Genomic DNA, 26,356 nt, shown 5'->3' with positions numbered 1-26,356 from the left:
CTACAGTACATCAAAAATCCCAGGCTTATATACATATGCTTATGAAATCATGATAATCATATTTATGTTCATTAATAATATAACATTAAAGATATAAGGAATATTATTTTATAATAATAGAATTTTTACATAATAATACATATTATTATTCATTTGACTCAGCCATTAACTTAATTTTTTTATATTTTTCATTATTTCTTAAGATCTTAGGAATCGTTATTATAAGCAAGACAGCTAATAAAATGATAAGAAAGACAAATATTGCTAGATAAAAATATTCTACTCCTGGGACTGCTGAATTCAGCGTTTGTCCGTTTGCACCTTCTCCTAGGCCTAATATATTATATATAAATTCCCAACAAGTTTTAAATGGTGTAAAAAGTGCCTCCTTAACTGATTCATACGCACGTAATATGGGTAACCCTATTCCCATTAAGAAAAAAAAAAAGAATATAGCAATTCCAAATCCGTAATTTCTAAATTTTATTTTTTTTAAAGCTATATTTTTAATTCTCCTGTTTTTTTCAAGAAAAGTGTCATAATCTTTTTTTTTTATCCATTTTTTTTCAAAATGGAAATGCTCTCCATCAAACATTCCATTATTATAATCCACGACCTCTGTATAGTACTGAGCCTTATTTAATAAATTTCTATTTGACTGTTTGTGTTTTCCTTTAGTACCCCTTTCGTTATTGTATATATATTTTTTTTCATAATCTGTATTATATGGTATATTTTCTTTTAATCCTGAAATGTTTAAATTCTTATTCTGTATATATTTTGCCAATAATCTATTATTTCCTATATATAATTTTTTATCAAATTTACAGATTTCATCCAAAGATTCGTTAAACCTATTCTAAAAAAATATAAATGGTAAATATTATATTTCTAACATAATGAATAGTATGACGCAAGAAAATGATATATATATTAATACAAATAAAATGGTGAAAATAAGAATAATTGAGATACTCGTAAATAATATTGTTATACCATATCATTGCAAAAAAGATATATCCAATTAAAAAGGATAAACATAAAAAATTTAATGCTAGATAGTGGCTTATTTTTTTGATACATGATATAAAAATTTTATTATTCTAATATATATTATAACGACAAAATTAGTGATAAAATAATATATTTTTTATAATAAAGGATGCTATATTTACCTAAAAAATGTTTTTGTACTACTGTTTTTTTTTTAATAGAAACATAATAAAAATTATACAGGTATAATATATTTTATATCAATGATAAAGAAAAAAAATATTAATAATGCATTATATAATTTTATTTTAAAAATTGTTAGAAATAAAAAATTTCATTAAAATAAAATAATTTGTACTTGTAAAAAAATATTATAAATATAGATTTTAATATACTACACTAATTAAATTATTTTTTTAATAATCTTATTAAGAATGAAAAACAAAAATTATATACATTATTTCAATATTTCCAAATAGTGAGTTTATATATAATATTAAACGTATAGAGTATAGAATGTAGATAATACATAGTTCTATACGCTTAGATAATAAAAATTAATTTTACAGTATTATCATATTTATTATTTAATTTTATTAAAATAAAGTTCCAGAAGAAATTATTATTAAAAAATATTAATTATTACAACATGATAATGATAGTATTAATAAGTGAAAAAGGATATTTAGCACAACATTGTGTGATATATTTATCTTAATACATGTTTTGTTCCCTATTAATGTAGTTTTAAGCGTTATGCACTATAATGTACCTAGAAGGTAAGATTAATATATTTCTACCTAATGTAAAAAAATATATATAATTTAATAACACATATAGCATGATTTTTTATTTTTGTACTTTAATTTTTGAAAATTATAATTTTTATTGAAGTTCAAACTAGACAATTATTAATATATGACAAATATTTATGATCCTGCATTTTATAATTTAATTTTTCTTAAATTAATTATATATAATTAGTAAAAATATTAACATAGTAAAAAATAAAAAAATAAATAAAAAGCAGAGATTAAAGGAAAAATACGCATAGAAATAATGCACAAAGTTTCATTAATTTAAAATAATAACAAATGAAAAAAATTTACATATAATATATAGGATAAGATATCTATATATCAAATAAAGAAAAAAACAGTGTAATTAAATATACGATATAGTATTTTTTCTTTCAATCTAATATCAGAGCAAATGTATTATTTATTATTTTATTTATACATGGAGTTGTAAACGTACTTTATAGATTCAGCATAATGAATCAACAAAAATATCGAAATATTATTTCAATTAAAACAATTAAGGGAAAAAATACATAACGTAAACATTTTTCTCTTATGTTATATTTCTAAGAAAACGATAACTCTAAAAACACTATGTACAAAGAAAATTATTAAAATAATTTAAAATATAAAATTATAATATTGTTCTTAAAAAACATTAACTTCTAAGAACATAATAAAAAAATTAAACAAGAGAAAAAACAATTAAATTTTTTAAATATATTTAGAAATTAACAAAATTAACATTATTACATTTTTATTATTCTAAAGTATACACATTATAGTTCTTAAATATTTATTAAGAATCTTGTTTATATTCTCCTACAATTTCTCAGAATTTGGTAATAGTTTTTTACGACATTTAATATTACTATATAAAATAAACAATAATATATTTTTAATATTGACAAAAAAAAAAAAAAAATATAAATTATAAAATAACTATAAAGAACAAGTGAACTATAAAATAAAATTATTCCAACAATTTATGTATAGATGAATAATTTCAATTTTAGAAGCACTTTTCACTTATAAATATTCTTGTGTTCTATTTACTTTTTATCCATATAACTACCCTTAAATAATTTGTTTATGTTTTTTCCTTTTTTTAATTAAGGAATCATATTCTAATGACTTAAATTCTTTGTAAAACATTAAATTTACTTTTTGTTAAGTATATATATAAGTGAATTGTATTATTATATATATGTATATCTTAATAATCATTATATATATTAAGTACTATGATATTTTTAATTTTTAATACATACACACAAAACCAGTTAAATATTAAATAATATTAAATTTCAAATTATTATTATTATATTTATACTAGCTATATAGAAAAATACCATTATGAAATAAAATATTCATTTAAATATTCAATTTTATTAGAATATACCATACCTCTTAAATGATCATAGCAATAGTGTATATATGTATGCCTGTATTTTTTAGTTCTTTAAGAGAAATTGCTTATAAATAGTATCTGTTTCATATTTTTAATATAAATTGTTTGTTTAACGCTTCTAAAAAATATTCATAGTTCAATCAATACATATAGTCTTTTAATACATGCTAAAAATGTCAACGTATTATATAATAATTTATAAATAGGGGCATTATACAAAATAGTAATAATATTTTTACTAAATCGCAAAATTTATAATGTAAATACTATACTCTTAAGAATTATAAAATTAAGTTCTAAAGTGAACTCTTCTTAAAATTTATCACATAAGGGAATGAAGCTCTTTAATATCAATAAAAACAATTTCCTGCAAAAATCTTCACTCGAGCATTAATATACAAAATAATAAGAACAGACACATGATAAGTAGAATTAATTTATCTAAAAATTGCCTATAATTACATAAACATATATTATGTTATTTTTCATATTTTTTCTTTTTCCCAAACTTCAAGTTATTCCAACTATAAATCATAACTCTCTTCTTTAAAACTTTTAATAAATTTGACAATGAATTACTTCTATATTGATGTTGTATTTTTAAGAATGCCAATCTTTTGTACCATTTTACTTCAATTGAAAAATGATGTTGTTTTCAGCAGTAATAATTATAAAAATTTTGAAACATCTTGATAAACAAAATTATCAGATATATGTATGTGGAAAGATATACCGTATAGAACATTGTTCTTTAAATAATTTTAAATTATAACTCTTCAATTATAATAATCAATGAAAATATAAAATAATAACCATATATGTTAATTGAAATGTATTTTTAAAAAATACAGAAAAACAAGAATTACAGAATAAATTTTTATAATAATAATATTGCAAAAATATTAGGATACTCCTGAATATGTTTTTAAAAGAACTATGAAAAGTTCACATATAAAGATTCGTGTTATCTATTTTAGTGAGGTAACAAAAACACCCTGAATTAAAATAATTATTCTTTTGCAGAAATTTTGTATACCACTAAAGGGGAAGACATAAGACTTTAAAAAAAGTAAATATTAATTAATAATATTAACGTTATTACTCAAGATTAACATAGATAGGATATATGATATTTATTGTGGAAAACTCATCCGTATAATATATCTAAAGACAATTAAATAAATAAATATGTGTATACTATTTCTATGTAAGATGAAAAATAAAAATTTTTTGTATTACCTAATAATTTGTTATATTAAAAATATGTTATAAATTAAGGTAGCATTAATAAAAATATAATAATTTTTATAGTATGTTAACTACATATACAGTTATGTCACTAAATAAGAAATCATATTTTTTAAAATATCTGTGTTAGTGATGTAGAATTTGCTATTAAACATATTATATATAGGTCGAAATTATGTAATCCAATAAGATTAAACGATATTAATTAATTATAACAATAAAATCACCTTTTTTACATTATTATAATATACACAAATATAATTTATTTCATGTTAACTGCATTCAAGCATAAAACTAATTTATTTTATTCTATGATGAAACTCTATATTTATCTGTATAACTAAAAGTATGTATATAAAATAAGAATATGTTTGTCAATAAAATAATTTTTTTTATTTTATTTTGAATATATTTTATTCTATAAGGACGTATTCCCTATTATAATATATAAGTAATTATGAATTTTATTTTGAAATAATTTGAACTACAAATATAAATATGTAAATTCCTTTTTTTAAAAATATATTCCACATTTCTTATTTTCAGAATATATATATATAAAATAAAAACAAAAAAATATATAATTTGCTATTTAAACAATTATATTCTCTTTAATACAATTACACTTAATTATATATATTTGGTTTTTTTGCTTTGCGTTACTTTTTATTGTTGTAATATTTTTATTAGTTTATATTATATTAAAAATTTACTTATTGTACATATCTATTTTAATATTATATGTTATATTTTTAATAAATATATAAATAAATATATAATATATGCTTCATATTATAGAAAAAACGTCAATAAATCACATGAAATGTTATTAGTTTTGTATAACGTTTAAATAAATATATTGTTTAATATTAAGCATCAAGCTGTGATTTTCATAATGTATTAAAAAAAAAATTAAAATTAAAAAGTACATAAACAATAAAAACAAAGAATTGCACATATATACATGAATTTGTAAGCAAATAAAATATTTCATGAAAACACAATATAAAAATCTCTGTTTTTTTTTTCTTCGCACATTAATTTTATCAAATATAATTAATTCTATGAAAATTTTGTTCACATAAATTTAAAGAATAACTGTGTTGATTTCATGAAATTTTTCTTTCTGAGGATCTTCGCATTGAATTATAAAATACAAAGTTATTTAATAAATATCAAATAAACTTATTAAATAGAAAAAAAAACTTAATATATAAGTACTGATCTAATATTACAAAAGCCAGAAAAAAAAAAAAAAATAATATACAAAAATAATACGAGCAAAATATCGTAAAAAAAAAAATGTATATTATACAAGGATTTTGTTTTATTTATCTGTTTTTCTTTTTACTTTATCGCATCCTAATTGTATTATTCTAATGCTCGAAAAGCAAAATATAATAAGAGAACATATCTTATGAATTTAATATTCTTTTTAGAACTATATTATTAGAATTGTCGACTTGATATTTGAATATTTAAACTTTTTAAAAATTAAATGTGTCATATTGTTATATTCTTATAAAAGTAAAAATTTCAAATATTTCCAACTATATATAGCAAGACTACATATGTCTTATATAATTATATTTCGTAAACCTAGTTTTTATTAGTTAGTATTTAGTTGTACTTAATATTATATATATATAAACATAAGTAATATATAGCAATCTTGTTAAGTTTATATATGATAGTTTTTTTTATTCATTAATATATTTATCAAAAATATTTTTAAAAAATATCACAGAATAATTAGCTTATAATCTCTAGAGAAACATTTATTATTCATCGTCTAACAACAGATTTAAACAAAATTGTTCTAAATCTATTTTTTGAATAAATACTAATACAAATTTTACTTTTAGAATTTTATTCTCTGTTATATCCTTAATGAAATATTTTATGTATATATAGTAGATATAATTGTTATTTTTAGAAAAAATTTATATGTCGTTAAATTATAATTTTTATGCAATTTTATATTCTTAAAATTAAATAAATTCTACGTTATTAATTTTATTTCAATAATATTACTTAATGACTATTTTAAATAAATATTTTATTAATTATTTGTTTTTCAGTATATACTACAATTATACTTATTTAAAAAAAAATATAATGTTATTTATATTGATATAATAAAAAACAAATAAAATAAATTATAAATCAAACATTTACTGAATATTAAAAAAAATATTGAATATATCTAATACCTTAATTACTGCAAAAGTTTTGTGAACATTTAAAAAATTCATTATATTACAAAATAGAAATATGCTTACCTTTTTTACTAAAGCTATTATTTCTTCCATTTTAATATGGACTTATAAATATTTCCATGAGGTACCATAGTAATTGCATATAAATTGTCTTTTTTCTTATTTGCTATTTTATTTTTTTATATAAAATAAAATTTTTATTGAAATAATATATAAATATACTCTTTTCAACTAATGGATATTCATCTATATTTTTAGTTATCTATTTATCGGAAATCATGGAACAAAGGATACAACCAAAATAATACATTCAACGTACAATTTACAAGATTACTAAGTAGTGAAACAAAAGTAAAAGAAGAGCGAAAACACAAAATGTTAAAAAAAGGTATAAGTGTTTTACTATACGAAAGTGATGATTCCTTTATAGAAAGACCAAATTCATTAGAACATTATGATAAATTTAAAAAAATATTTACTAATTTAATGCAACGTGATATTTCTGAACAAGAATTTAATGATTTGATGCAATACACACAATTTCACAAACAACATGATTCATCCAATATTAAACGAAATTTAAACAAAAAACATAACTTAAAACATTGTGATATTGTTGAAAAACACAAAAACTCGCATACATTTTTAAAGAAGGTAGACTCAAAAAATGAATCAGATTTATTTCAAAACAGTTCATGTAATAAACATCATTCCATAAAGCATCATGATATAGATAAGGATCTTTTATATTTAAGAAAAAAACGGCAAGTATATTCTTTAGTTATGTCAAACAAGAAATTGCTCAAAAAAATATTATTAGTTCTTTTTTATCTATCTATGTTATGTATTACTTTTATACTTTTATGCTGCTATGGAATAACGGATTGTCCATTCCAAAAACTTGCGATTTTGCAACGTTAAATTAAATTATAAGTAGATAACTTTTAAATTAGAATATATAAAATTATTTATTATATAAATCTAAATCTAGTAATAAATATGAAAAAACAGATCACTGTGAAAAATTAGTCTTATAATATTTAAAATCTATTACAGTACTTTAAGGGTATATAAAATTTTATACGTTTAATAATAAAAAATTATACTCCCTAATACAATTACATAATATATTAATTCATTATTTTTTCATAATTATTCTTGCAAAAAAAACTTATCATAATTATATATATCCCTTAATACGAGGAAATTATTCATATTTTAATTGTTGGTTCAAATTATTGAAGTTTCATATATTATCTAAAAATATTTTTTCCAGAGTTATTTATATGCATATATGTTTATAACTATGAATATTTGCATCAAAAATATTAATATTAGAAGTATAGAAATATTAAAAATATAATTAATCAAATAACTTTAAATCATATTTTTCAGTGAATATATACGTGGTTCTTATTCCTTTTAACTTCCAAGAACACGTTTCTATAATTAATGAATACTTAGCAGTAAATTTAAAAAATAAAATGGTAATTAGTAGTTAACTAGTTTTAGTTATACGGTAAAATGTAGTATTCATTATTGTTATTCTTCTTCTGAATTAAGCTTTTTTTGCAGCATATAAATATACCTCATCAAAGATTCTCTTTTGTTATGTAAATATTCGTATAAACTACAATTTACATGTTTTATTAATATATAATTTTATATTGTTTAGAATTAACCCATATTGTTACTACGCTAAATAGAGTTCCTTTATAATAATATTTTAATAATATATTTATTTTATCATATATGTCCTCACAATTTTAAGTAATTAAGGTATTTTTAACTTATATACCATTTTTTTTTTTTTTCTATATATTCATCAAAGATTTAAATATAAAATATTACTTATTAATTCTCCCATTTATAATTATATTATATTTAAGAATATTTGATTTCATTGTTCTTATGAATATATCTCTATTTAGAACACCAAATATTGTAACAATTAATAAATGATCTCTGTAGTCTTATCTTTAAATATGATATTCTAATTATTTTTTGAATACCTCAATATTGATATGACTTTACTGCTCATTCAAAAAACAATTCAGATAAACACTTTTTTAATAAAAATAAATTATATATAGATTTAAATACGTAATAAAATTTAATAAAAATTTATCTCTTTCGTCTTTTTTCATATTTTATTAAAATATTATTGTATCTAATATTATCATGAGATCATATATATAATTTCAAATTTGATAATTCTTTAAAAGCATTAAGTTATAGGAATAATTATATCATTCATAATAATTTTTTCGGCCTCCACAATATCTTTTCATATAACACATAATCAGAATATTATAATATTTTATATACGTCTGATAGATATCTATACATATAATCCATAATTCATCTAATACACTAATATACGCATTCATGCCTGCTTAAATGAATTGATTCAATACAGTAAAGGAGAAAAAGTATTTAAAAAAAAAAAAAATAATTAATTTAGAAGACGAAAGCACTGAAGCATTTAAAAAAAGAACATATGTATTACAGAATAATGAACATTTTCAAGAAGATAAGAAATCACCATATAGTGATGCTTCTTCTCAAGAACATAATTATTTGATGGAAAACTTAGAATTTGATGAACTTGGAGAATTTGACTTTGAAAGTAATTTAAAATAAAAATATCCTGCATTAAAGCATTAAGATAATATTCAGAGCAACAAATACATACCCAAATTTTTAAATAAATTGCACTCAAAGAATAACTCATCTTTACGCCACATCAACTCAAGTAATAAATATAATACTTTTAATTATGAAGATAAAATTAATGTTACTCCAAACAGTAAGCAAGAACACTCACGAAAATATGCATTTTTGATCTGCCTTAGTTTCTTTGCAATAACATTATTTGGTTTCATACTTATATGTATAATTGGAATGCTTAATAACACAATTACTATAAAATAATTATGTCTAATACTACTTAATATAATAGTCCACTATTTATTGACGTGCCTAATAAAATTTTTTTAATATTTTGTTCTGCTGCTTTGGATAATACAGTATTTTTTAAATGAATATGCATAAATTTCGTGATAAATTTATCTAAGTCCAGTAAAAAAACAGCAACAAAATATTCAATGTAAAAAGAAATTGATTTTATAAATTTATTACATTAACTTGAAATTTAATAATGTATTATATATTCAACTGTAAAAAATATGTGTCACAAATACAATTATATAATGTATGAATTATTTATTTTTTCATAATTCATCTTAAAAATCTCGCTATAGTTTCATATATCCTGTAATATATATAAATAATTTATATTTTAATTGTTAGTTTCAACTAATAAAGATTTATAATTTATTTAAAATTAGACCTTATAGCGATATATATATATATTTATTTATTTATTTTCATCATATTATATGACTGTAGAAATTATATATTTATTTTCATTCCACTAATGATATTTTAGCTTTTTAGAGATATGTGCATATAATTAAAATTTTCTTATTTTGAAAAAGCAAAAAGAAGTATTAATACATTTTATCCATTAATATATGATTACATGTAATTCATTAATTTAATCTTTTAATCAAGTAAAAAATAAGTAAAAATTTATAATATGTTTATTTATAAACTTTCAATATAACATATATTTAAATATTTATGCAAAATTTAATAAATAGTATAATTCGGAAGAACAAAAATAAATTAAATGAACTTAACTCTACACGGAACTTCGAATATTTCGAAAACAATACTAATTAAATAATTGTAAATAATATATGTTTAATAAAGTTATGATTTTATTATATATTTTTATTATCCCATATAAACCATGTAAAGAGCTAAGCATCTGTTAAAAAGAATTTTGCATTAACAATATTTTACAGCAGATTTCTCATAAAAATTACCTTATAGGTTAAATATTTTGTATTTTATATAAAATAAAAAAAAAAGAAAAAATATTTTACTAAGCAAAATATTTTCAATTAGTTTTTTATTATAAAATAGAAGAAACAGGTATATTATATTAAAATAAATCAGAATATTCTTTAGTTACATCAATAAATAATCATTTAAGACAGAACAGTGTAATTATAAAAATAAGCCCATTTTTTACAATTACAAAAAAAAAAATACTAAAATTCTAAAAGTACTATATAAATTGTGTCATTACGTATTCACTGTAAAACAAATATGAAAGTTTTTTATAAAAAACTATCCAATAACACAAATGTATATGTGAACTTATAGTACTATATTAAGCTAAAATAATACTTTAATATATGCATTGAAAAAAAAATTAAATATTTAAATTCATAAAAGAAATATAGAAGCATTTTTTTAATATTCCATGGCAAAAATTATAAACATGTAAGGAAGAATTCATAAAAACTAAACAAATAAAATTATGTTTGATATGTGTATATGGCCCTCAGAAAAGTTACAAATCGTAAGAGGTATTATAGACTATTCTAGGAAAAGTAGGATAATTCATACACTTTAATCTAGATTTTACATATATAAACTTATTGTAATTTACAGTTTTCGTTAATACATAAAAAAATGCTGGTAATATTATAAGAGATAAGGCTAAGGGAAGTACTATATCTACTGTTGAAAGATGTGACCATACTGTAGGAATTTGATTTTTGATAACATTTAATTGTTCCAATGTAAAATAAGTTATTCCAATTATTAGAAGTAGTACAGGTAAAAGATAAAGAAAAAAATTTGTTTTATTTACCCTCTTTTTTAAAATCTTGAAATCATCTTTCGCAACTTTCCTAAATTCATTCTCATATTCTAATTTCCTTGATATTCCTTCCTCTAAATGTGAATCCCCTCTTTCATATACAAACTTTTTTATTTTCCCAGGATGCTCGCAGTTTCTAGAATTATCTAATGAAATTCGATTTGCTTGTTTATTTTTATATTTGGTTAATTTTTCATTATTAGACAGATCTTTTGGGGGGCATCCTTCATTATATAGCATCTTTTCCTTTAGCCACACATCATCTGAAGCATATTTCTCTCTATATTTTGCTAGTAATCGATAACTTCTTGTATCTAATTGTCTACCAATTTCGCAAAAATAAACGAAAGATTTGTTAAACTTACTCTACAAAAAAAATTGATAATTTATTATATAAAGTATTAAATAATAACATCCTAGAAAACAGTATTAATAATAATAAAACAGAGAAAATATGAATAATACAAATGAAACAAAATGTCATTTTCATACCACATCAATGTAAAAATGACATGTCCATTGTAAAAAAAAGAAGGTAGCAATTTTAATAAATAAAAGTAACTTAATATATTTTTCCATTATATAGATCTTTAATATTATAATGAGATAAGTTAAAAAAAAAATTAAGAATAATATAATATAATATACTCCTAATTATAAAGAACACTTTATTGAAATTTTCATTCATTTAAATATTATTTATTATTTTAGCATAATATGTTATTAAAGACTATATAACTCTTATATACTATATAATATTGAAGGAATATAATAACTACAAACATTTATTATAAAAATATTATCATAAGTGACATTTATAAAAATCCAACTTTCATTAAAATAAAATAACATGAACTTATTCACAAAATATTCAAAGTATATAATTTAATTATATAATAAAAGAGTATGTAATTAATATTCTATTAACCATATTAAAAAAAATATACATATATTTTATATTTTAAAATATTTATTTTATTTAAAATACAGAACGCATAAATATAAATAGTATATACAGCTTTATATTAAGAATGTAGTTATGACTTATTTTTTTCTTTTGTAGGAGATCTAATACATATAATCTGTATTTTGTAAAAGTATTTACTTATAATTTTACAATATTATCTTTAAAAATAAATAAAAAAGTAATATTTAAAAAAAAATTTCCATTATAGTAATTAGGAAATGTTACGTAGTAACTAACTTGAGATGAATTTATAAATAAAATATAATATATTATTTGAAATGACAACTTTATGTTATGCAATATAATAAAATTTTTATATTTTAAAAAATATCATCAGTATCATCTTTTTATTTATGTATAATGTATTTATAATATTATATATCTCTTATATTTAGCAACAAATTTTATTATCACTAAATAGTTTATAAGTAAAGCTATAAATTAATTATTTATACGTATTTTGTTCATTTAAATAAACTGATATTTATTTTTACCAATACAGAGAGATACAAGCATCAATATTAAAAAGGATACACTTCCATTAGATAAAATAATTATAATTTATAAAATATCCTGTTTGAAATATATTTACAATTAAAAATTATATACAGTATTTATCCATAATTAATTTGACATAATAATAATAAATTTTAAAAAAAAATTCCGTTCATTCATTAATTTTTTTTTGGAACATTTTAGAAATTATAATTTTATTTTTTTTTTTTTTTTTATAAACCATACAAATATAAAGTAAATTTTAAAAAAATAAATAAAATAAATTAAAAATATAACATATGTGAACAAATATTTTAACACAAAAAATATATTTATCAACATAAATATTATATATCTTTATATTTTTATTAGCTCTTATATGTTATAGTTCAAGCGGCAATTAAAAATTTATTATATGTTCAAAAATATTATAATAATTATTTAAAAAATTTCATAATACTCTCTTCAAAAAAAAAATTAGTGGATTAAAAAAAAAAGAAAAAAAATTACTAGATTTAAAGCAATTTTTGCATTAAAAAAATTATAGTAGAAAAATTATCATAATTATAATTTTATTCCATTACTTTATATATGGAGCTATTCTCCCATTAAGCATTATTATTACTTAGAATTATTTAAAATTACTATCACTTTCTGTTTTTATATCTGTATCTATTTAATTATCTTTTTCTAAATATAATGTATTGATATAAAATGAAAAAGATATTCACGAATATTTTCTTTATTTTGTAATGTTTTTCTTTTTTGTGCACATGCTATTCGCTTATATCAAAAATTAATTTGTTCTTTTATATATAAGTATTAATCCAAAATCATTTTTCTACTCTTTTTTGACATTATATCATATTGAGTTTAATATTTTTGGAATACTCTTGTAATATCAATATATTAAATTTTAAACTTGTTATACGATAAATATCATAATAATATATAGTACATAATAGTACTTATTAATTCAATATTATTTTTGAAAAATAACAAAATTATATTATATGTATTCAACGAAAAATTTATTACTTCATTATTTATTTACTAATAATTTTGTACCATTCCAGTTACACACTTATTATATATTATCACTGTCTTATAACTAATGGATCAACTAATTTATGTACCTTAAAATATATAATATAGTTAATGTATTTATTGCACAAACATTTTCACATTTATTCCTACGTTTTTAAGAGTGACATGTTTTTCATTTCTGTGTAACCCTTTATTGTTATTTGCATTTTTCTCATTGAACAATTACATTCAGAAAGAATTCATAATATTCATTATTTATACATGTTTACGGGCATTTATATATCATTAAGCTTAAATTATAATTACATTTTAAGAATTTGATTTTATTCTTTTTTCTTTTTTCTGTTCACCAAAAAATCGTTTATTTTTAAAAAAAATATCATATTTTAATGTATAAATTATGAATTTTATCAAATTTTATAGCACAATGATTTTAAATATGTAATGATTCCTTACATATTTCCACTAACATATTAATGTAATCATATGTTTATCATGAGTATCACTTTTCATATAATTCATATATAAGATAGCATTTCCTTATATTACATATAATATATTACTCAAATGACATATACAACATTCCACGTATGAACATATGACACCTATAAATAATTTTTAAAAATGTTATATAGACGTTTATTTACGTATACTTTTGTTAATAATGTATAATATTTTTTTTATAAGAGTTAAGGTATATAATAAATATAAATTATCATATATATGTATTCATCCACTATTCAGAATATTAATTAAGAAATCTTTCCCAAAAGAAATTCGCGCAAATAATATTCACCAATTTACGTATCAATATACATACAAAAGTGTACAATTCCTTTTATCAGACACAGAAAAACATCAATATATAGATCTATTATATAGCATCTCGTAAAGTTCTTATTAATGTAGGAATCCATATATTTTTCTTTTCTTTTATTATTATTTCAATTATATTATTCAAATATATATTGTTTTTTTAGTTTAGTTTTTCGAGTACTTTGTTTTTTTAAAATTATAATATCATCTTAAATTGAAAAAAGTTTTAAATTTATATGTAATTTTTATGGATTACTTTAATACCACTTATAAAATAAAATATAAACACATTATATATATTAACAATTTTCAATGATTTCTTATTAGAGTAAAAAAATAATTTTAAAACATTTGGAACAAGATAGAAGTGACCACATGATAATTATAATGGTAAATAATATCATATTACTTATATTATTATTATGATTCATAAAATTATTTTATTGAATCCTATAAATTATAAATTCAATATTTCCATTTCGCGACCAAAAAATATATAAAAAATTAAATGATTTTATGCAATCCCTTTCATTTACACAAGTTTCATCTAAGATATGAATAATATTATTAGTTAATAATTCCAGAAAATAATTTAAATCGTTTTTGTTTTTTTAATTCTCCTTATTATAAAACTCATGCTCAATTACACCTAGATATGTTAGTAAAATATCTAATATTCTAAAGAACATATGATACTATATTATTTCTAACTATAAATGTACATGATGAAGTTTTAATATTGCGCAAAAATACATTTAAACACCTTTTGTAAAAACAAATAGTATAAATGAAATTAAATAATTATATATTAGTTTGCTTATATATATTTAATCTTATAAATTTTTTCATATATATAAGCAAAAAATATGAACAAAAAGTTGCACAAATAAAAAATCCACAACAAAATTTCTATAATGATATAATTTGTAATCCTTTAAAAATGAATATTCATACAAGCCTTAAACATCTATGCAATATTTTATTTAAAATATTTTACGAATAATATAGCCGTTTCTATTATATACAGTAATTTTTATTTATAATTATTTGCAATATATGTATAATATAAATATTTCTTATAATTATATAATATATATATAAAATTAATAATTTTAAAAGGTACTTAAATTTTTAACATTAACTAAAAAATAAATTTAAATGTGTAATATATATATTTATAACATTTTATTATAATGTATACTCCCGTAATTCAAATAAAATTGAATTAAAATACAATCTTAATAACTAATGTGTTAAGTCTATATACATTTTATTTAGATACAATAAAATATATTTTTCAAAATTATAGTTCATCTGTAGATTAATCATTGTTAAAAACAATATTATTTTACGGCTTATTTATCTTTTCATATACAAAATATTCAATAATTTTAACATATAATAAAAACATTTTAGTATTAAATACGTATTGTAATACATTTATCATAATACCATTTATAAGTAAATTAATCAAATTATCTTTTTGCAAAACATCCAAAAAAAAATATGCTCTTTTATTTTTTTTTTAAATACGGCAAAAGTTATGTACAATAAATATAGAAGAGATAAAATATTTTCTTAAGTCAGTATATAATAATTTTAGACTAAATGAACGTAAAAGAAATGGAAACAAAGTACGCTCATATTTTAAGATTAACAACGTGAAATTTTCTATTAATTTAAAGAAAATATACAAAATTCACTTTTTTATATTAAATCAATTAACATGCATATATTTCACACACAAACACTTTTACATACATATAAAACAATTATATCAAAATACTATGATCAAACAACTCCTTAAAATATAAATTTAGAAGATAAACAATCAAATTCTCTAAATATTAAAAATACATATTTTTTTATGTTATATGAAAATAGTTGTATATGAATTATGAATTATCAAAATTTTGTAACTGTATGTATTTCTCCTATATATTCAATATTTTTGAGGACGCTCCAAATATTCTTATATCATATTAAATGTATTTCTTATAAAAGTAATTAACAATATTATAACAAACTTTAGAATTATTCGTCCTTATTTTTTCAAATTTTGCAGTTTTTATAAAAATATATATAATACCTAATATAGTCAAAGACACCAGAAATATTAAAAATACGAAAATTACATGATATAATGTACTTGATAAATTTGTAACCATTGTTTTTACATATACAGCATCGTAATGCAAAACTAGTGGAATCTACATTAAAAAAAGGATTAATCCTGTCAAAAAAACTAAATAGGGTGGAGAAATTCCTAAATTCACATTTCTATTTACCAATTTTCTAGCAGTATTTTTATAAAATTTCAATATATTTTTAATTATATCTAAGGTACCTAAATGATTGAATATCTTTATTTCAAAGAATGTATCTATTCTATTAAGATAGTTTTTTTTGTCTTAGGTAACATATTACTTCCTTCTGTTTTTAACAAAATTTTATTTACTTCTTCTTTTCCTAGTTTATAGCCTTTTCAAATTTCATATATATCTTTCTTTTAATCCACTAATTTAGTGCCATCCTCGTCTTCTTATCTATCTTCAGTTGATTTTACATCCAATGAACTTCCTGATAGGTGTCTATTAGTTATTAAACAAGAATAGTTATCTAGTGAGTACTGCTTATTTATTGAATTATCAAAGTTAGACTAAATAAAAGAACATAAACATTTATAATATACAAGCATATATATTTATAAGTCAAGAAAATTTTACAGTCAAAAATAAAATTTGGAAACAAAAGAGAAAATACGAAGTAACATAATATTAACACATTGTTGTTATAATGGCATATCCAATTTAAAAGTTAAATACAATTTTTTTTAATAAAAATGAGGGACTTAATATTTTCCACTAGTGTATACATTTATACTTTTATATGATAATAATAAAAATGTTAATAATCTTTCACATCCTGCAAATTCTGTATGAAACTTTTTATTTCATTTTTGATTTTTCTCATTTTGTCTTATTTCAAATGTAATAAATAGAATTTATACATATTTATCTCATACTAAAAGTTACACATTAAAAATAAAAACAAAATTTATTTATAATAATTTCCATGTATATTTTATTATATTAAAAATAAAATAATATAATATTTAAAAGAATATTGGATAAAATCAGAAATTATTCAATCAACAAAAATTTTTTTATTATTTATTTAAAAGAAGTTATAACACATAAAAATGTATATCTTTGTATATCCAGAAGCTAAATATGTATTTTTTCATTGTTTCCAAATAGTAATTTCAATTTTATTCACATTTTTTGTAGCGTTTCCTCATATATACAAAAAAAAGTATGCACTGTAGCAGTAAAAATAATAAAAAAAGCATATGAAGTTATGAAATATACTTTTTATTATATAAAACGTATATACATATTTAACTAAAAAAATACGTTTTCTCTTATAAACTATTATATAGTAAAATAAAATTCAAAGTTACAACATATTCTATGAATTTAAGTATATTTTTAAAAGTATAACAATATAACCACTATATATTTTTATATTTATTTTACAATATAATAATTTATAAATAATTTAGAACAAGATTTATTATTTTATTGAATGTTTAAAAATTCATAAATTTCTTATTATATTTGTTATATTTAAAAATATAAATACACATATATATATAGAAATATCAATATAAAATAAAAAAATAAGGTAAGAAGGAAATTAGTATAAAAATATTATATGCAATTAAATAATTTCAAAAATATTTATATTCTCATATTATTAAAAATTAATACAAAAAAAAGAATATATATATATATATATATATATATATATATATATATATATAAGGTATATAAAAGGATGATAACACTAATATATGAATACAGTAAAATGATTAATTTTTTCAATAGAAAATACTGCAAGAATTTATAATATATTATTTTTTTTAAAAATTTATTTTTAAGATGAAATATAAACAATTAAAATTTTCATATAATATAAAATTTCTTAAAAAAGAAAAATTTTTCTATATTCTGAAAATTTTACTCTTTATATATTTAGAATAGATATGATAATAATTATAATTTGTTGTACTGAAAAAAATTAACTTTATTTACATACGTCAATAAAATTAAAAGAAAAAATTAGTATATTTAAAAAAAGAAAATAAAAAGAATATAATTATTACAATTAAAAATTTTTTTTGAATTACTAAATCAAGTTAAAATTAGCATACTATATTTTCATTTCATTACATATTATGTACATATTGTAACATTATGCATGACGCTTTCTTAGTACCCTTTGAATATTTTATCATTACATTTATTCATATTTAAATAGTTAAACATAATTTTTTACATAAAAAAAGTTTTAATACCTAGCATTTCCTAAAATAAAGAAGCATTGAACTTTTATTACGATGTAAATTAAAAAAACTTTTAAGTTGCATATTATACAATAAAAAAGTTAGTATGCTAATTTGATCATTTACTCAAATTATAGTGAATATTTATTTTTCTTAAACTTTTTTTTTTTCTCACATATATTTTTCTGTAAAAATGTATTTAATTTTTTTTTTTTTTTGATATTCAAAGATTTAATAATAAAAATATATTTATATAATAATTTATAATTGAACTTCAGTTAAAGTTTTATTTATGATTTTTTCAAATAAAAAAAGCAATGTATAATATTTTAATGACACGGAACTTAATTTACGTATACCATATTTATTCTTTATTATTGAATTTTTTTTTCATAGAAATAATTACATTAAATTTTTGAATGATGAACAATTTTTAATTTATTATATTCCTTACAGTTATAATATAATACGGTAACATTTAATACATTATATTAATAAAATAGTTCAATAACACATTAAATATAAATTTTACCTCATCTAATTATTTAATATTTGAATAACATGATACAATGATTTCAATATTCATAAACATTGTTTTAAATTATAAAGTTGTGTTATATAAATGATATGCTATTTTATTCAAAATATATTTTAAAATAAAAAACTTTTGTTTATGGAATGATAAAATAATCATTAGTCGAAATTTAATTTATATATATTATTATAAAAATAATTATCCTGAATTTTAATTCATGCTTTAGATCATTATTATATATTAATGAGTTTATAGAACTATGAATTTATGTTCCGTTTCACTCCTTATAAATAGATTTAATAAATTAGAAAATTCATATTTATTTTTAGGTTAAATAAAAATGTAATATACATCTTATATTCGAAGCTTTAACAGAGAATCAAATGTCGCCATTACACAATTGCATATATATAAACGTAATAAATAAAATTGTTCTTCCAACACATTTTTGAGACTTATGATTATTTAAAACATTAAATTATTGTTAAACATCAATGTTTTATTTTTCTACGTATGAGACATAATATTATTGCAAGTTATAATTAAATATATTTAAAAGAAAATATAATTAAAAAAAATTACACAAAAAAAAAAACAGTATTATGTATTGTTAATAAAATAAGTCTCTTGTTACTGTAAATTCGATAACCATGTCGACGCTCATGAATTAAATTATTCATTACATCTAATATAATTATTAGTGAAATACAAAAATTGTAGTACGTACCATATGAAGAAAAGACATACAAATATTTCAATATTTAATCCCCAATAATGGATATTTAGAAAGAAATTCAACAAAGTATCTGTTAATATTTTCATAATTATTTTTCAATAGTTTAAACTATTAGTAATATAATAAATAAATAAATTATATAGATTAATTAAATATAAATTTTTAATATAATATATATTCAAATAATTAATGAAACACTTAGTAAACACTACAATTAGATTAAAAAATAATATAACAGTTAATATAAAAACTTCCCTTAATTGTAATGATTCAGAATCTCCAAGTTTATAAGCAGTTAAAAATAATCCATAATCAGAAAGTGCATTATTTTATATTACATTAATAATATATATAAAATAAACTCTGTTAAAAAGATTTTTACAGTTAGTACCTTTTATAAAATATCTCGTGTAATATATATTTTAAAGATAAATATTAACTTGTTTTTTTCTGTTAAAAAAAAAAATATATATATACTTACCATTCTAAAAAAAATTATTCATATACATACAATAAATGCAAAAAAAAACTCATTTATTGTTAATATAACAATAATATTACATTTACTTAAATAACCTAAACAAATAATTATTTTAGACTTGATCAAAAAAAAAAAAAAAAGTTAGTCAAATAGAAAGTAGCACATTTCACTAAAGTTATATTAAATATTTCATTATATACTTATTCAAACGCTTATATATGTATATATATATTATTCATGAGACATATTTTAAAAGGAGTATTTATTTATAGAGTCAAAATATTTAATTAAGCTGAAGTCACTCCTTAATAAACATATTGAAAATTATTCAAACATTCAAAAATTCAAATTAACAAAAGAACTAAGAACATACTTTTATACTATCTCCCAATAAAATATCCGTATATTTAAATGTATTTTTAAAATATAAATAGTTATTTTTATGCTAGTTAAGTATGTCACTAATGATATGACGTTATATTAAATAAATTTTTACAGTAAAAAACATATTTCTTCTTATTTAATTTTTTTCTGAACTTTCTATTTTCATATTTTATAACTTTATTATAGTAATAAACCATCACTAATATAAATTTAACAACAAATATGAGGAAAGATACGCAATAAAACAAAATAATTGATGTATTTATTGATTTCGATTCAGCCCATTCTCCCAGTTTGAATAATGTAATCAAAAGACCACCCACGGTAACTTTAGATATACCAGCCATAGATTCATTTTTGGTGGTTAACGGGCCTAATAAACCCAACAACCCAACTCCTGAAAATTTTTCTAAAGAAAGATCTAAAATGGGCACTATAAATATAAAGAAAAATAACAAAAGTAATGCTATACGTATTATGAGCTTTTTACGTGTTAATTTTTTATATTCCTTATCTCCAATTGTTTTGATGTTTTTAAGGTAATCTTTATTATCAAGTTCTTTAAATATTTTTTTATCAAAATCGAAATATTTTATTGTTTTAGGTATACCATGTTTATTATTCACAACATTTTTACCGTATTCCTCAATATATAATGAAATTTTACTTGGTTGTAAATCAAATAGAAAGTTACTCTATAATAATAAGGTATAATATAAATGTACATAACCATATATTTTATGGTAATATAGAACAATTCTAAAGTTAATAATCTCATATATATGATTCTATTTGAAACTAAAATAGTACCAAAAAATTTTGAATATTTCCTATCAATAATCTGAATCCCAATAAAAAAATCTTATATACATGAGTATATAATTTACAGAAAAAGAATATAAATTCATAGAATACTATAACTTTTAATATTATCAAAAAAAAAAAAAAAAGAAAGAAAATAATAAGATTTTTATTAATAAGATGACCCATTTTTTCTTTTTGAAGATATTTCCTATTTTAAATATTAAGATATCCACATTCAACCACGTTTTCAATGAAAAACGAAATAATTGATATTATTCATGGTCTAAGGAATACATGTTCAAATGTAAATACCATGTTATCCATAAAGTACATGTTAATACCAATTGGGAAGGATCAATAAGGATATACTAAATAGCACTTTTACAAAAAGAATAGTTACATAATATGATAGGTTCTTAAATAAAATGTACCAAAAAGGATATATATTATCTTTGTACAACTAAATGATTAATAAAAAATTTATTATTAATTCAATTAAAATATATCATAGATTGTAAAATTAATAAAAATATAACTGCGCTGTTATGATCTAATATATATAACATAGATTTTCCTTTAATTATATTTATATTATTAAAAAGAAGATTACGTATAAGTAAATATTTATTCTTGTCTTCACATATAGTATTTTTTCACATGTTTTATGTCGAATTATTTTTGATACAATCTAATGTATACAGAAAAAATGCAAAATATTTTAGAATGAATAAGTAATTATCTGTATACAATGATGTTCAGGAACAAAATATATTTATTCATAAAATTTACCTACATATTATATAATTATTCATCAAATTTTAACATAAGTATATTATTCATTATCATTAAGATACATATGATTTTAAACAGATTGAAATGTTTAAATGATGTATAACACAAAATAATATCAGACCGATATTCTTTCAAAAAATGTACGCTCTTACTACTATAAAAAACAAACAAATGTATTATTTTTTTATTATGATTTTTTTCCCCTTTTTACAATAAATTACTATAAAAAAGGATATAAAATGTATTTTTGTCCAAAAATTACTTAATTTAAAATATAAAATAATACATGAAATTCAATTTCTTTATTTAATTAGAAATCTCCACGAATTCTAATTTTGTTAATGAGCTATTAATAATTTACATTAAAAACAAAAAAAAATATAAAATAATACCCTTATAACTTGATATATAGACCATACAAAAAACTTATATATTTATACAGAATCTTTTTATTAAAGAAGTTTGAAATATGTATTTCTCTTAATTATATTTTATACAAGGAATATTTGTTACTTTTCATTTATATAAGATATACACATCAATAAAGAAAAACAAACGAATTTATATTTATTAATTGAAAAATATTATGATGCATTTAAATTTAATCTAATATAAAATAAGTTTTTTTAAAAAAATTCTTCTATACATCACATATGAACTTCAAAAAATATAATAATAATATTAAATATGACTATTAAAAATTAAAATTGCTTTAGTGGCTATGTGAAGTTACATTAATTGTGTTTTTATATATTATATTAAGAAGCCATATATTCGTTAAAAAGCAAATCTGTACAAAACATTTAAACACATTATTTTTGCATATAAGTTACATATATTTATTGTGAATATTGTGCATTATTAATGTCACATTTTTATGAAGCAACATATATATATATATATATATATATATATATGTATGTATGTTCCAAATCATAGTACTATATTAACTCAAAGGAATACATGATAATATGGAAAAAAAAATAGGAACAAACAAATTGTTATAATTACCTAATATATACATATGTTTATATATTCTCTACGCTTGTTTATATTTATATATTATCTTAATTTCATAATAATATTTATATGTGTACAACATAAAACTTTTTTAAGAATAACATTAAGAAAAAAGTAGATTGTTATTAGATATATCAAATATATTTTTTTTTGAGAATAATGTATTTATTCTAATTAAACCTTCATTCTACATCCCTCTACATAGATATTTTAATAATATTACCAATATATAAGTGACTATTGAAATACTTAAAATAACTAATGCTAATACAAGGATCTTTCCATAAAGAAAAATTTGATATAAAAAAACTATTGATGATAACCCTGTAAGAATACTCTAGCAAATTTGGTAATGAAATTGCTGTAAACTATATATTGGAGATCCTGTTAAAAAAAAGATTACTGGTGGACAAAATATAAAATGTATACGGATAACAGTTGGATGTTTTAAACTTTTTTTCTCGTTAGGATAATTTCATTTCCTATATTTATAAATAGTACTAAATTCCCTATATAATATTTTTTCAAAGAAAATTATTTATTTCCACAAATGGCTTACATAAAAAATATATGCACTTCTTGAATAATTTTTTATCTCCAAATATCAAATTTCATTTATTTTTAGTTTTGCCACTTCTATCATATATTAATGCATTATTATCAACATAATTTTGTTTTAAATAATTACTTTCTTCTTTTTCCTCATTTTCACATCCAATTCTAGGTAATTTAACTGCTAATCTTATTTTCACTGTTTCATTAACAAGATCTGATAATAATCTAACAGTTCTTGAAGATAATACGCTATTTGTACTATTTTTATTACGTAAAAATTTATCAAAGTCGTGCGACAAAAAAAAGGAAAATTTTTTATTATTTATAATGTGATACATTTATATACACATATAAAAAATTTTATTTTATAAGAATATATATATAACTTGAAGAAGCTAAAAGTATATAACATAAAATTTTCTGTTATATTATCAATAAAACACATTCCTGAAATAAGAGAAACTCCAAATAAAAAGTGTAAATATAAATTTTTTGACTAATATAAAAGGTTTTATTTTTTAGTTCATGTTGGAATTATTAAATGTTACAATATCTTTAAGTACATAAGTAAAATACTATATACTTAAGTGCACATAAAAGGATACATATCTATATCATATAACATTTTATATTGTTTTATTTTTGCTTTTTTTTTAAAAATATGAAATTGCATAAATAAAAGTTAAATATTAAGAGTACAAAAAAAATAATTTAAAAAATATTTTAGTAAATACTTCAATACTATTATGTTTAATAAAAACAACTTTAATAAAAGTACTTTATGATATAACTAAGTTTATTAATAAATCTCCAATATATATATATATATACATATTTTAATTTACTAATAGAACTATAATAAATTTTTGTTGTTAAACTATTTCTGAAAAAAAAACAAAACAATATGATATAAAATAAATACTTTACTACCTTAAGATTTTTTTTTATATTTAGAATAAAAAAATATAATTCGTGATAATGGGTACATTAGTATATATTAGTTATAAAGTTATTAATTATTATATAAACTTCTAATAAATAAACTTTTAAATTTACACATTTCATTATGCTTAAATATTCCTTTTTAAATATAAATTATAATTTATATAAAACATATAATAAAAGTTATAGTACGGAAAAGAATTCAAAAACAAAAGCATAAATTGTTTTTTAATGCATAAATTATATTTCAACATATCGCATATATATACATATATGGAAAATGTATATCATTATATCAAAATTCTTTTTGTAAGTTTCTACTCATATACAGTTTTTGTTCATTTTTAAATGTAAAGCCCAAATTAAAGCTTTAACGGTCTTGTGCTATATTAGTGTAAGTATCAATAAGTAATTCATATATATATATAATATTTTGTATTAATTTGTTATATGGGAATACAAATATTAAAAAAAAAATAAAAAGTTAAATGTCAGTAAAAAAATTTTTTTATTAATAATCATAGTTTAAAAAATAATTCCAATAGTATATAAATTTAAATAAATTAACTTACTCGATAATATTATATCGTTTAGTAATACTAAAGGATAATATATAAGGTAGTATATAATAAAACAGTGGTAAGTGTTTTATGTATTATTATTTTCTTTAGAGCCGTAAGAGTATAGAAAGCAGTATTTATTTTTTTATTAATCTATAAATATATACTACACGATATCATATATTTAATTATAATTTTCATTCAACTAATATAAAATAAATAAATAAGATATATTCTGAAATGATATTTTTAAAAGAAGTATTTTTACTCCAATACTTTTATTTTTTCATGTTAGATACATATAGAGAAGACAACTGTAATTATAATATATATAGAATATATTATTCTAATTATATATAAATAATGAATTCATAATAATTTTCCTAAACATAATCCTCTTTTAACTAACAATTAAATCACAAAAAATAAAAAATATGTTAATTTTTTTTATTTGTTATATAGTTT

At 18.5% G+C, this 26,356-nt stretch overlaps 4 protein-coding genes across 4 annotated transcripts; 1 reads left to right on the top strand and 3 right to left on the bottom strand.

Moving 5' to 3' along the window:
* Window positions 1–145: 145 nt before the first annotated feature.
* Window positions 146–1,083, bottom strand: MKS88_000796 (uncharacterized protein; the record flags this gene model as incomplete). The annotated part of the gene is made up of 2 exons (XM_067219278.1): window positions 146–859; window positions 997–1,083. 2 exons carry the CDS (start codon window positions 1,081–1,083, stop codon window positions 146–148), a joined length of 801 nt encoding a protein of 266 aa, XP_067075577.1.
* Window positions 1,084–7,046: 5,963 nt separating this feature from the next.
* Window positions 7,047–9,314, top strand: MKS88_000795 (uncharacterized protein; the record flags this gene model as incomplete). The annotated part of the gene is made up of 3 exons (XM_067219268.1): window positions 7,047–7,439; window positions 7,948–8,011; window positions 9,091–9,314. 3 exons carry the CDS (start codon window positions 7,047–7,049, stop codon window positions 9,312–9,314), a joined length of 681 nt encoding a protein of 226 aa, XP_067075576.1.
* Window positions 9,315–11,097: 1,783 nt separating this feature from the next.
* On the bottom strand, window positions 11,098–11,988 carry MKS88_000794 (uncharacterized protein; the record flags this gene model as incomplete). Its single annotated transcript, XM_067219257.1, has 2 exons — window positions 11,098–11,775; window positions 11,902–11,988. 2 exons carry the CDS (start codon window positions 11,986–11,988, stop codon window positions 11,098–11,100), a joined length of 765 nt encoding a protein of 254 aa, XP_067075575.1.
* A 9,307-nt stretch (window positions 11,989–21,295) lies between these two features.
* Window positions 21,296–22,346, bottom strand: MKS88_000793 (uncharacterized protein; the record flags this gene model as incomplete). Its single annotated transcript, XM_067219246.1, has 2 exons — window positions 21,296–21,913; window positions 22,335–22,346. The coding sequence occupies 2 exons, from the start codon at window positions 22,344–22,346 to the stop codon at window positions 21,296–21,298; spliced, it is 630 nt and encodes a 209-aa protein (XP_067075574.1).
* Window positions 22,347–26,356: the final 4,010 nt, after the last annotated feature.

Source organism: Plasmodium brasilianum, chromosome 2 (genome assembly GCF_023973825.1).
Source record: "Plasmodium brasilianum strain Bolivian I chromosome 2, whole genome shotgun sequence".
In the NCBI taxonomy this organism is placed as follows: Eukaryota; Apicomplexa; class Aconoidasida; order Haemosporida; family Plasmodiidae; genus Plasmodium; species Plasmodium brasilianum.
Note: the sequence above shows the minus strand (reverse complement) of the source record. Positions and strands in the feature narration are given on the sequence as shown.